Source organism: Castanea sativa, chromosome 1 (genome assembly GCF_040712315.1).
Source record: "Castanea sativa cultivar Marrone di Chiusa Pesio chromosome 1, ASM4071231v1".
NCBI lineage: Eukaryota > Viridiplantae > Streptophyta > Magnoliopsida > Fagales > Fagaceae > Castanea > Castanea sativa.
Window position 1 is genome coordinate 15350941 of NC_134013.1, and position 12934 is coordinate 15363874.

The 12934-nt window shown below is 38.0% G+C and overlaps 1 protein-coding gene and 1 pseudogene across 1 annotated transcript; one reads left to right on the plus strand and one right to left on the minus strand.

The window, feature by feature from the left end:
* Positions 1-3288: 3288 nt before the first annotated feature.
* On the minus strand, positions 3289-5614 carry LOC142618104 (uncharacterized). Its single transcript, XM_075791107.1, has 4 exons — positions 5002-5614; positions 4329-4909; positions 4019-4247; positions 3289-3803 (listed from the first exon to the last, which is right to left on the minus strand). The coding sequence occupies exons 1-4, from the start codon at positions 5612-5614 to the stop codon at positions 3289-3291; spliced, it is 1938 nt and encodes a 645-aa protein (XP_075647222.1).
* Positions 5615-10663: 5049 nt separating this feature from the next.
* LOC142618240 (putative zinc transporter 8) lies at positions 10664-11761 on the plus strand (annotated as a pseudogene).
* Positions 11762-12934: the final 1173 nt, after the last annotated feature.

The window sequence follows — 12934 nt, forward strand, 5'->3', positions numbered from 1 at the left end:
TACTACCACATTTATTGCATGTAATAGAATCTAATTAATTTCACTTGGCTAAATTAATTGATTAAGTTACCAAAGGGGTCTATACATTCTTGGCCTATCAAAAACAAAAAACAAAATTTCATAGTACTATTCCTTCATGTTATTAAATAGTGATTTTTAGTGGTATGACACATCTAACAAAAAAACGAGAGAGAAAAAAGGATGTTGATGTTTAATTGAAAATTTAAATGAACCAAATACTTGAATCTTTCTACACCTTCTTTCTCTTTTTCCTGTCCTATTTTTCACATTACAAGTTTTAGGTGAGTCTCAATGTGTAATAGAATCTGCTCATAGTCCAAAACCTTGAAACTTAATATCATTGCTATTGCTGTCATTTTTGTCACAAACCATTTGCCTTTGAGTTCATTCTTGCTATTGCCTAATTTGGTCTTTTTGAGTTAATATTATTAATTTAACAAAAAAAAGAGTGTTTGTTGAGCATGAAAACCTGAACTGTGGAAGCAAACAAAAACTTCATTGTTTTCACCAAATACCATCTTGCCATATGTCCAGGCTAGTACAAAGTTTTTCACTCCTACCAAACGCTCCCAAATTTAGCTTTCCATCATCTCTAACAAATGGTACCACGAGCTACAAAACTATTTCAAGTTTTCTTTCCTTAAATACTTAAATACTGTCATACCTTAATTAATCATACTCTCAACTATTGAACTCAAACCATAAGCCTCTAATCAAAAGCTACATATGTAATTATTTCAAACACTGGCTGAATTTCTGCACATTGTGTGGTGCATTTGATATCACAGATTTCTTGTTAATTTCCTCCAATATTTCAATAATTTTTCTTGTAAAAAATTGTAAATTTTAGAAAGACAATAAAAAAAGATGTATATAGTGATTTAATCATATTATGTGTGTTCAAAATTTTGAAAATTATATGGTATAAATACATATATATATTTTTTTAGTAAAGTGGATATTTGATTAAATCTTAAGTGGGCAAAGCCACTTCATTACAACAACAGTCCTGGGTCGTGCCCAACTTGTCCAGAAATAAAAGAGATACAATAGTAGATGGAGGGGCATCAAAAATAACAAAACTGTCCTCCATAACAGTCCCAAGCCTAGCTAATTTATTCGAACATTTATTGCCTTCCCTGTAGCAATGCTTGATTCGAGATTGAGGAATTTTCTGCAGCATGTCCCTGCAATCATCAACAAGAGAGGCAACCTCACTATTAGTTGATGCTGTATTGTTAAGTAAGGAAATAATGAAAGAGGCATCCACTTCCACTTCCACTACATTGAGCCCCAGCCTTAGACACATCATTAATCCATCCCTCAAAGCCCAAAATTCTGCAACAAGGCTAGTGGTAAAGCCAATAGATCTTGCAAAACCACTAACCCAATCCCCAAGACAATTCCTAATTATGCCACCTCCACTTGCAAGACCTGGATTGCTAAGAGCAGACCCATCAGTATTTAACTTGAACCACATAGGCTACGGTTTACTCCATCCCACAGCTATCCTCACTGTTCTTGTGGTATTTACATGATCCAAAACACAATAAAAATATTCAGCCACCTGATTTTCCACGACCTTATGGAGATTAAAGGAGGAAGATCTTGCAAAAAGTATCTTATTTCTAAACAACCAGAGATTCCAAATTCCAAAAAGGAAGAAAGTTGCCCACTGTTGGTCCTTACCAATCATGCGGGATGAAGCGCAAGCATTTAATCTTAACCAGTCAAAAAAGTCAAGAACGAAGGAGTTTCGGAGATGAGAGGGGCAGTCAAAGTCAGCCCAAAACCTGATGGCAATCGGGAAATCTCTAAGCACATGAGCCATAGATTCTTGTTCTTCATAGCACCAATCACATGACATATCACCATGAAAACCTCTCTGGGATAAAATGGACTTTGTGGGGATGCTTTCCAATAAGCATTTTCAGACAAACATTTGGATTTTTGGCAGAGTCTTTAACTTCTACACCCAGTTGCCTGTAAAATTGGGCTCCTTTGGGTTTAAACCAGTGCCCAACATATAAGCATTCTTCGAATCAAAGTCTCCCTTCGAACTATAAATCCAGCATACATGATCCTCCCTTCTAGAAGCAGCCCAAATGGGGATGGCTCGAATAGATTGGACCAGGAGGGCAAGCAACTCAAATGAAATATTGTGTAAATCCCATATTCCATTCTTTTGAACATCGAAGACCCTAAGACCTTCCTCTCCCTTGTTCAGAGGTCCTTCCACACAGCTTCTGATTGACCTGAAATCCAGCCATTTGTCAACCCAAAAGGAGAGTTGGCTATTTGACCCAATGACCCATTTCGACCTTTTTTCACACAGAGGGGCTCCCTTAATAATTTCTGCCCACGTTCTTGACTTTGGCGATTTACTAGAATCCAACCTCCTTCAATACTTATGCGTTAGAACTTTAACCCAAGGTTTCTCCCCTTCATTCTTCATTCTCCAACACAACTTCACAGCTAAAGTGAGATTTCTTTCCTTGGTTGCATGAAGGCCGAGCCCCCCTCTAGATTTTGGTTTTGTTACTTTCTTCCATCCCACCAAGTGTAGTTTCCTTTTCTCTTCCGTGGACCCCCATAAGAAATTCCTACTGATCCTATCCAAATTGGTAAGTATCCTTTCAGGCAGCACGCACCCCTGCATGACATAAGAGGGGATAGCTGATAGGACAACTTTTGTTAAAGTTAGCCTCCCTGCCATAGAAAGCAAATTAGATTTCCAACCCTGAAGCTTTCCCAGAACTTTATCAAGAATATAGTCAAAATCATGAGAGGAGGTATTTCCAAACTTAATGGGGAAATTCCCAGGATATTGCAAAAGGACTCATTGGTATCCGAACTCACATTGGTTGAAAAGAGCACTTTAGATTTACTCAAGTTAACTTTCTGCCTTGAAAGCTCACAAAAGGTATCCAAAACATCCCTCACACTTTGACAATTCTTCCTATCAGCTTTTGCAAAAAGAACCAAATCATTAGCAAAGAAAAGGTGAGAAAAAGCAGGGCCAGACCTTGAAGCCTTGAAGGGGTTCCACAAATTATTTGCACACATGTCATCAATTAAAAAACCCAAAAACTCCATGCACATGATCGACAGATAAGGGGAGAGAGGATCCCTTTGCCTAATACCCCGAGAAGGGAGAAAAGGATCCAGACAACCACCATTGAAGAGTATAGAAATAGATGAACCTGAGATGCAGCTTATGATGAGGCTAATCAACTTGGGGGGAAAATCATACCTACTTAACATATCTCAGATAAAGTGCCATTCCATTCTATCATATGCCTTTTCAAGATCCACCTTAATTGCCATGTAACCTTGCTTTCCTTTTTTCTGTTTCATGGAGTGAATGAGCTCTTGAACGATAATCATATTATCCATACCTTTCCTACCAGGACCAAAAGCAGACTGAAGAGGAGAAACAAGATTATTCAGCATGGGTCCTAGTCTATGAACTAGGACTTTAGAAACAAGTTTGTAAATGGTGTTACATAGGCTAATGGGCCTAAAAAGTCCCAAGCAGTCAGCCCCTGGGCATTTGGGTATTAGGGTGATGAGGGTCTCATTTAAATGGTTTGGCATTTTCCCACTCTCAAAAATATCAACTACTTGCTTCACAACCAAGTCCTTAATAATATGCCAATTTCTCTGATAAAACCCAGCATGATACCCATCAGGACCTGGGGCTTTAAAAGGCTTCATACTCCAGAGACTGACCTTTACCTCCTTCCTAGTCACCTCCCCATCTAGAACTGCCCTATCCTTCTCTGATAAGCGGCAAGGCCAGCTTGGTATGTTTCAAGGTGCCCTCGGCGCCATACCATGACAAGTTTCAAATAGAGCACAGTAACCTTCCCTTAATAAAACAGCTATCTCCTCCTCCTTATGAACAAGATTTTCCACCTTATCTTTAAAATAGGAGATTTTATTTCTTTTTCTCCTAATTAGAGTGGATGTATGGAAAAAGCAGTATTCCTGTCACCTTGGATGAGCCAGTTATATTGAGACTTGATAGACCACAATTCCTCTTCCTGCTGATTAACTTCCCAATACTCCTCACTAAGTTGCTTTTCCAAACCAATGAGGAAGCTACTAGAACCATTGGCTAAAGCCTTTTGGATACCATTAAGCCTTGCTACAATTCTAGATTTTCTTTGAAAAATATTCCCAAAGACCTCCTTATTCCATATCTTAACTGGTTCAATAAAATTCTACAGGTTTCCATCCAACTCGTGTTGCTCCATCCAATTATCCGACAGAAGTTTCCCAAATAGTGGGTGAGACATCCAAACCGGTTGGAACCTAAAAGGTCTGGGAAGGTAAATTCCTGGGGCTTTCTCTAAGGATAATAGGATTGGGCAGTGATTAGAGTGGATTTTGGGTAAGTGTTTCACAATGGCTTCTGGGTACAAATTGGACCAAGCACTATTAGCAAATGCTCTGTCCAAACGTTCCTGAATAAAATGACCAACCTCATTCTTATTAACCCATGTAAGCCTGGCTCCATGAAATCCCAAATCAATCATCCCACAAAAGTCCAGACAATCTTTAAAACGGAGAGCTCTGTTCATATTCACCAGATTACCACCACTCTTATCATTAATGGAAAGAACTTCATTAAAGTCACCCAACATCAACCAAGGCAGAGAATGCAGAGAAGCAACATTTGAGAGATTACCCCATAACAATTTACGCTCTACTAATCTAGGGCTAGCATAAATACAAGTTAAAACCCAGGAAAGGTCAGAGGACCGTACCTTAATAATAACATGAATTTCCTGCTCTGTTTTTGCCAATTGAATGACCTCCACCCCTTCAGACTTCCACAATAACCATAGACCTCCAGCATAGCCAATGGTGTCAGTGTGAATTGCTCCATCAAAAAGCAGAGTATCAGTTATATCCTTACTTGATTTCCTCCAATCCGGGTTTCAATAATAATTACCATGGGTGGGTTGTGCTTACAGATAAGGTCGTTCAGAGTAGGTTTAAAACGAGGGTTCGAAGTCCCTCTACAATTCCAACATATAATATTCATTGATACTGGAGGGAAAGAAACTGAGTCCTTACTGATTTGAAGTTGGTTTCTTGCTTGATTCAGCAATTTCCAACTCAGCTTCCTTAAACTGGCCGTGGCCATTCCTTTGTTCTTCGACAAGCATATCACATGCTCCACTATTCCCATTGGTTCCTCCCTGGATGTTATCAGAAGATTGGTTTGGATGCCTTCCCCACACATTTGGACTAGAGTAACAGTTTCCAAACACCCCATCAAACTTATTACTAAAATCGGCATCCCTAACATTTTCTTTGTTTGTATTCCCTCCAGCAGATTTGATTTTGGCAAGGCTTGCTCCAGCGAATTTGCTGATAGCGCTCTCCACCCCATGATTTTTCCCTCCTCCCTTGATGGGATGTCCGATTGCAATCTCCACCAAGAGTGAGAGGGAAAATGTGACTCCACGCCACCATTTGCTTCGAATCGAACCACCCCCAGATCATGGTAGGGCTTGAGCGTATCTGATCCAACATTGACGGGGCTAAGCTCATAATTTTTCCATTGATTTTTATTGCCCATTGTTACTAACTTATGATCTCCCTGTGACTACTTCTGCTTCTTTCCTTTCCCTTTCCCTTTAGACCCATTATTAGCTGAGTAAATGGAGGTACCAAAACTGGTATGGGTTAGTGTCATGCCAACAGCACATGGGGGAGGCGTATGGGATACGCTTTGCACGTGCTTCGGAGATGTGGACAGGCTGGCATAGCTTGAGACATCTAATCCTACTGACTTGTGCTTACCTTCAGCAGAGGAGCTAGGAGTACTAGCTGATGGCACAATTGATGGACGGGACCGAAGTAGATAGCCCATATCTTTCCCATTAAAAGCCCCAAGTTGGGCCATGCTGAACTTTGAGTGATTTAAGGGGGCCAAATTGTGCCTCGAGCCTCGTTTCCTTCTTTCCACTAGCATCCAAGGCCCATATTCATATTTTCCACTACCCTTGCCCTTTGACTTTGGAACTTGAGTTTTAATCATGTCATCCATTCCTTCCGTAGACTCCCTGTTCTCCACTTGAACCTCCATTACCTCCTTAACTAGGTACGTACATGTCTCTTTTCGGTGTCCCAACCTTTTGCAAGCAAAACAAAGAGAGCTTATGCCCTCATCCAATACTTCTTGCTCCAAAATGTCCAATGTAGATCTTCCTCACCAACGGTTTAGAAATATCCACTTGGACACAAATTCTCGCATACCTCCCTCGGGTCCCAGAGGCTGTGATAGCATCAATTCGTAACACAGGACCAATGGCATTTCCTATCTCTTTCAATACACCTATATCGAAAAACTCAATGGGTAGCTGAGGTAGACGTGCCCAGATAGCCACTTTGGAACAGGCAGTGGCATTTGGTTTGAAATACGGTTCCCATGCGCGAATGGTCAAGTAGTGCTCACCTATAAACCATGGCCCCCCTTTTAAAACCTTATCATAATCTTCAACCAAACTGAATTTGATCAAGAAGAAGTCTTCCCCCAAATCGATACAGTCAAGTCTACTAGCAGGTTTCCATAGCTGCATAATTCTGGAGTGCAAAAAGTGAAAACCAACAGTCCTTCCATGAACCTTAACAATGAGCGAATAAGCCCATCTTTCCCTGATATGTAGCTTAGTCTCTCTAGAGAGCTTGATAGCAACCTCCCCTTCCACAAGATCCGCAGCTTCATCATCAGAAAAGGCTTCAATCTCTGCGTCAGAGTGAACCCCAAAAGCTTGGGCATACGCCCCAGGGAGTTCACCAACTAGCTTTGCCTTATAGGACAAAGGATCACTCGCTTGCCCATTAGATATGGCTGTTGGGAAGCTAGACGAGCTTGATAAAATAAAAATGTAAATATCTTTAATTTTTTTTTTTACACTTGTTATATGTTATTAACTTTTTTTTTATTTAATTTATTGGACTTTGTTTTAACTGTTGCAAAATCAAGTAAACTTGAATAAGAATATCATATTTTAAATCAATTGGTTCTCATATAAATCTTAAAAAATTACATCAAAATTTTATTGTACTTGTGTGGGTTCTTTTTTTTTGGACAATACCTAGGCCCAAGTAGAAACAAAGATCTTGGGCCTTTTACTTGTTGTTTGGTAAATTGGATTTGGTTCACCGCAGCTAAATGGGGCTGATTACGAACTAAGTTATGCGCAAGTCACATAAAGCTCCTTAAGGCAAAAATGCAATTCCTCCTAAGCAATAAAATACCATTATAAGTGTTTTAGTGTCATAAAATGACCCATTACTCTTACGAAATAAATAGAATAATTATTCATAATATTCACAATGAGAAAGAGATTGAAATAGAATATTTAAGGCTTATCTTTTATTGTATAAACATTTAAAAGAGTTCCTTTACTTGGTTCCTCAAGCGTGATGTCGTGGTACCCCGAGCATGATGTCGTGATACCCCGAACGGGATGTCGTGGTTCCCAATGGTACTAGGCCTGTAAGAACTCAGAATGTTGATTCTTTGAACTATACAATCTTTCTCTATACTTATTATGCAATGGAGTTTTGTCTTTTCCCTTTACATTTATAAGTCATGTATAAGAACACATTATACAATACACATATCTTCAAATAATTATTAGTTTCATAGGTTAGGATTAGGGGTGTCAAATGGGTGGGTTTGGACAAGTTTGGGGTGGGCATAAATGGGTTGGGTATATAAAACCCATTCACCCATTAAAACCTATTTAACTAATTGCTTCTAACCCAAACCCAACTCAACCCAATTATAATGGGTAAACCCCAACCCACCCAATTATCAAAATTACCAAAATGTCCATAAACACAATAATAGCACAGCGACAGGAAAATAGAGGAATGTCCACCGTTTGGTTGCCAAGAAAATTTAGAAAAATAAGGAAATGAATTTTGAAAATTGGATTCCAATTATTTACAAACTGAAAACCAACAAAAAAAAAAAAAGAAGCTTTCTCCTCCTCCTCCTCCGAAACCCCTAAGTTGTAGTTGCACCACACTCTAACCTTGACCTCGAGCTCCTCCTCCTCCTCCGAAAATCTCTCCGTTTTGTCGAATTTTCCTCTGCTTCACCATCAATGGCAGATCTTTGAGAGCTTCAAGGTTCAGATCTCACAGCGGAGTCGCGAGCAGTTGCTGGAGCGAAAGCTTCTGATTTTGGCTTACGTCGATGCGTTGGCTGGCGTCGTCATCATCGATGAGATTCATCCCAATCAGGTTCTTCCAGTCGATCATCCAATCATTTCCAACTTCTATTCCGTCTTGAATTTCTCTCAAGGTTTGGAAAATGATTCCTTCGATGCTTCGAAGTCGCTAGAAATGGACTTGGTGAGCTCTCTTTTAATGCTTTTGTTAAAGCTATTAACGAAATTGGAATGCGTTTGGTTGCCAAGAAAGTTAGGGAAATAGAAATAAGAAAATTAGAGTCTAATTTTGTCTGTGGGCTGTTTTTGTTTTTTGTTTATTTGTTTTTTTTTTTTAAATGGGAAGGGCTTGGTTGAATTTAAGTATATTGTTTTTGGGTTAAACAGGGTTTAATGGGCTTTTAGTTAAAACTCAATAATCACTGGGTCTAATTGGGTTGATGCTCATTTAACCCAACTAATAATTGGGTGGGTTTGGGTTCAATTAGAGTGAGTGGGTTTGGGTGGGCAAATGGGTTTGGGCTTACTTTGCCACCCCTAGTTAGGATATACATTTTAATACATATGCATATATGTAAATGAATTTCATGAGAATGAGTCAGCCACAAGGATCTTGGCCCCAATTCTCACAGACTTAGCACTTTTGCACAAGACTTATGGGATTTGGAACTCAAGTCCAAGTAGCTTTACTTGGACATTGTCTTTCAAGATAGTTAGGTGAGGATGATTTTGTGGGAGAACGTGATATCTGATGTGTGCATGTTTTGACATATGTTTCTTTAGAGTCTAAGTGATATTTTGAATGATCTCAAGGATATGTGACGAATTCCTCAACCTTGGCTCTCTTGTTTTTTTCCTTTTTCTTTCTCTCCCTTGCTAGGCTATTAAAGCTCTAAGAGTCTGGTACCCCGGGCGAGGACGTCCCTGGTCTACTGGGTAAAACCATGTCCTCTGGAACCTGAAAAAGTGCATTGGGCATAGGTTTAACATAATTAGGCAATTATAACTCAAAAGGGGCATTTGGCTTTAGCTATAAATGAAAGATTCCTTCTTGGAAAGTCAAAGGAGTGGGTGGGCTGCTCAATGTACTTGATGACAGCTTTAGTTGAAAATGACAATTGAGAGGAAATTGTGGGGAGGTGTCATGCACATGGGGGAACTAAGTTTTCTATTGGTTCATGCATTCTAAGCAAATATATGAACCAAGGGAAACTTTTAGGATCCTTCTTTCACTAGAAATCACTCCCCTACCGACCAAACCATTTCTCCCTTACTATCCACTCGGGATCTCACGGGCTTGGACCATTGGTTACAAAGATAATACCTGATTTTGCTAGATTTTTAATGGTTTTTTTGCTGAAAATCTGAACATACACCTTGACTTTCCCATATGTCAGCCAAGATCCTCTTCTCAAGGCTTCAAAAGGACACATCAAGGTCCTAGGGCCTTGATGTTTATCTTGTTGCATATCCTCTAACCTGACCAATATCCTTACTGCATATCCTCTGGCTTGACCAAGTCTAGATCCTCTTCTTCTTCTTCTTTATTATTATTTCTTTATTTTTTCTTCTTTTTGGGACTTTGGGCCTTCATGGTCATTCTTAACTTCATGAATTGAGTCTTCTTTTGTTAAGGCTCATGGTTTTTTCTTACTTTTTATGAAATGAGTTTTTTTTTGAAATTTTAGTCCTCAACAGTACTTAAATAAATAATAATATAACAAATTTTTTTATTATTCTATATATATACACACACACTAGCTTGGGATGCTCGGAGGCCATAAATAAAATAAAAATAAACATTTGTTTGGGTTGTGATGTATGTAAAAATAGAAACTAGGATGTTGGGAGAGTTGTAAAATGAGTGGCAAAATGAATAAAGTTAGTTTTTAGGGTGTAAAATATAACTTTTTTAGCATCCTAGATGCTAATGCTCTAAAGGAGTAAAGGAGTAAAGTAGCTGTATTTTGAAAGCAGAGAAGTTAAGTTTTGAGAATTGAGAGGCGCGTCAAGAAGTTGCTGTTGTTGCATGGGAGTGTGATGTGGCTTAACTTGTGTGCACACACCATGTGTGAATTAAGGTGTGTGTCACCATGTGCCCCACGCAATGTACCACATGCAATGTCACTATTTTGAACTTTTAGCATCCACTCCTTAAATACTACCTCACCTTACGAGAAGATATTTAGTATCAGATGATACCGTCGACAAAAAATAACTTACCCACTAATAAATGAAAGACATGTGTTAGTGGGTAGTTATTTTTACACACATGTCCCTCGTTTATTGTATTTTGATACGAATAACGTAGTAGTATTTGATATAAAATACTTTTTCCTCACATTACTAATTATTGGTAGGCTGATACGCACAAAGCTAGTGCTAGTGCTTGGAATTATCACTCTCACTTTCAAAGTTTCAATCACTATCCTAGTAAAAAAATGCCAACATTATTCACTAATTTCCATTCATTCTTTCTCCTCCTCTTATCTTTCTCACTACAAGTTGCCAGTGAGTCCCAATGTGTGACAGAATCTACACATGGGTGTCACGACAAATCCAAGGCCTTAAAACTCAATCTCATTGCTATTGCTGTTATTTTAGTTGCTAGCATGATTGGTGTATGCCTCCTACTACTTACACAATCCATACCAACTCTTAACTTTGATTCCAAAGAATTTTCTATCATCAAAGCATTTACCTCCGGGGTCATTCTTGCTACTGGCTATACATGCATGTTTTGCTGGATTCTTTCCCCTGCTTAGAGTCCAACTGTTTGCCTGATCACCCTTGGAAAAAATTTCCATTTTCAACATTTGTGGCTATGTTACCTGCCTTATTAACCCTAAAGCTAGACTCACTTGCAATGTCTTATCACACCAAACCTAACACTCAAGTGGATTTTGGAAGAAGCAGTAGTAATTTGAAAAAGGCAACCACCATTGAATTACACACTAATACTAGGAATATTAGTACACGGTGATAGTTATTCCAAATTTTTAAAGCATTGTGTTGTCGCTCAGGTATATATATACATAAATCAAGCTATTACATTTGTTAATATAAACCAACATTAGATTTTGAAGATTTTTTTTATGTAATTACCTTTTTAGCTTCGACTTTGCTTTATTTCATTCATTCAACCTTCGTGTAAGAATTTAAAAATTCGATATTCATATAGTCCTTATTTCTTAGCCTTAATATATTTGTAAATTTATAATGTGCCATGGCTAAAATAATCAAACATTCAACTATAATAATAAAAAGTGTATGTATTGAATGCAAGTTTTAAAAGTGGGGTTAGTATTGCACTCGGTGGTGATTGGGCTCTCATCCTCACATAATCCATGCATGATCAGACCACTCATTACTGTTATGTGCTTATATCAGTTCTTTGAAGGAATAGGTTTAATTAGGAGGATGCATACTACAGGTTAATTTTAATGATCTACACACTCCTAATTAAATTATTTTTGCATCCAAACCAAAACATACAACTATATGGTTTCTAACATAAAATGCATGATCAGGCAGATTAGAAATTAAAAAAGGAGGCATCCAAACCGAAACATACAATGTTGGAGGCATGTTCTTGTCGGCAAAATGGGCTTAAAAAAGGTTTCTGTAGTATGATTTGTGAAGCACCACAACCTTAATTAATCATACTCGCACTCAAACCACAAGCCTCTAATCAAAAACTACATAGGTAATTATTTCAAACACTTGCCGGATTTTTGCACATTGTGTGGTGCACTTGATATCACAAATTTCTTGTTAATTTCCTCCAATATTTCTATAATTTTTCTTGTAAAAAATTGTAATTTTTAGAGAGACAAAAAGAAGAAGAAGAAGGTGTATATAGTAATTTAATCATATTATTAAAAAGTTTGAAAATTACATGATATAAATACGCATGCTTCATACCTACTCAAAAATGCAAATATCATTTTGATAAAATAAAAACATAAATATCTTTCGATTATTTTTTTTACACTTGTTATGTGTTATTAACTTTTTTTTTTCTCTTCCCATCAAAAAAAGAAAAAAAATCTTTGTTTTCTTTTTATTATTATTATTGGACTTTGGACTTTGTTTTAATTATTGCAAAATCAACTAAACTTGAGTAAGAATATCATATTTTAAATCAATTACTTCTCATATAAATCTTAAAAAATTACATCTATAGGGGGCGGTGATCCACAGCTCAACCCAAGTTAAGTGGGTGATTACTGTGTGGCGGCCTAATACAATTAATTTGTAGAGGTAGGTTGCGAAGGTCAACCTTTTTAGTCTTTAATGGATTTGTTAAGGAGTTCAAAGAAAAGTCCAATTCTTAGGTCGTTAAAAATATAAACGATTACCAATAAAAAAGGCAAAGATTTGCATCAACTCTTCCTCGAATTAGTACGAGGATCACTAGTTCATATATTACTCAATTCTCGGTTACAAAGCTTCTTATTGCCCTTTATCTTTTTTTTTCCAATTTCCTCCCCCCCCCCCCACCTTTTAAGGGAGCCTCCTTCTTTTTTATAGTAGTTGGGGCCTCATCCTAGCCCTCCACTTGGGCTGCCATGGATCCGTGCTTGGATACTTGTCCTAATGCCTGACTGGTGGTGGTAGAGTAGGTTGCAAGCTATAAAAACACCGTTTATGGGTCATTCTGCCATTAAATGCGGTAGGCTGAGTTGGTACAGTGTATTTTATATGGAGGT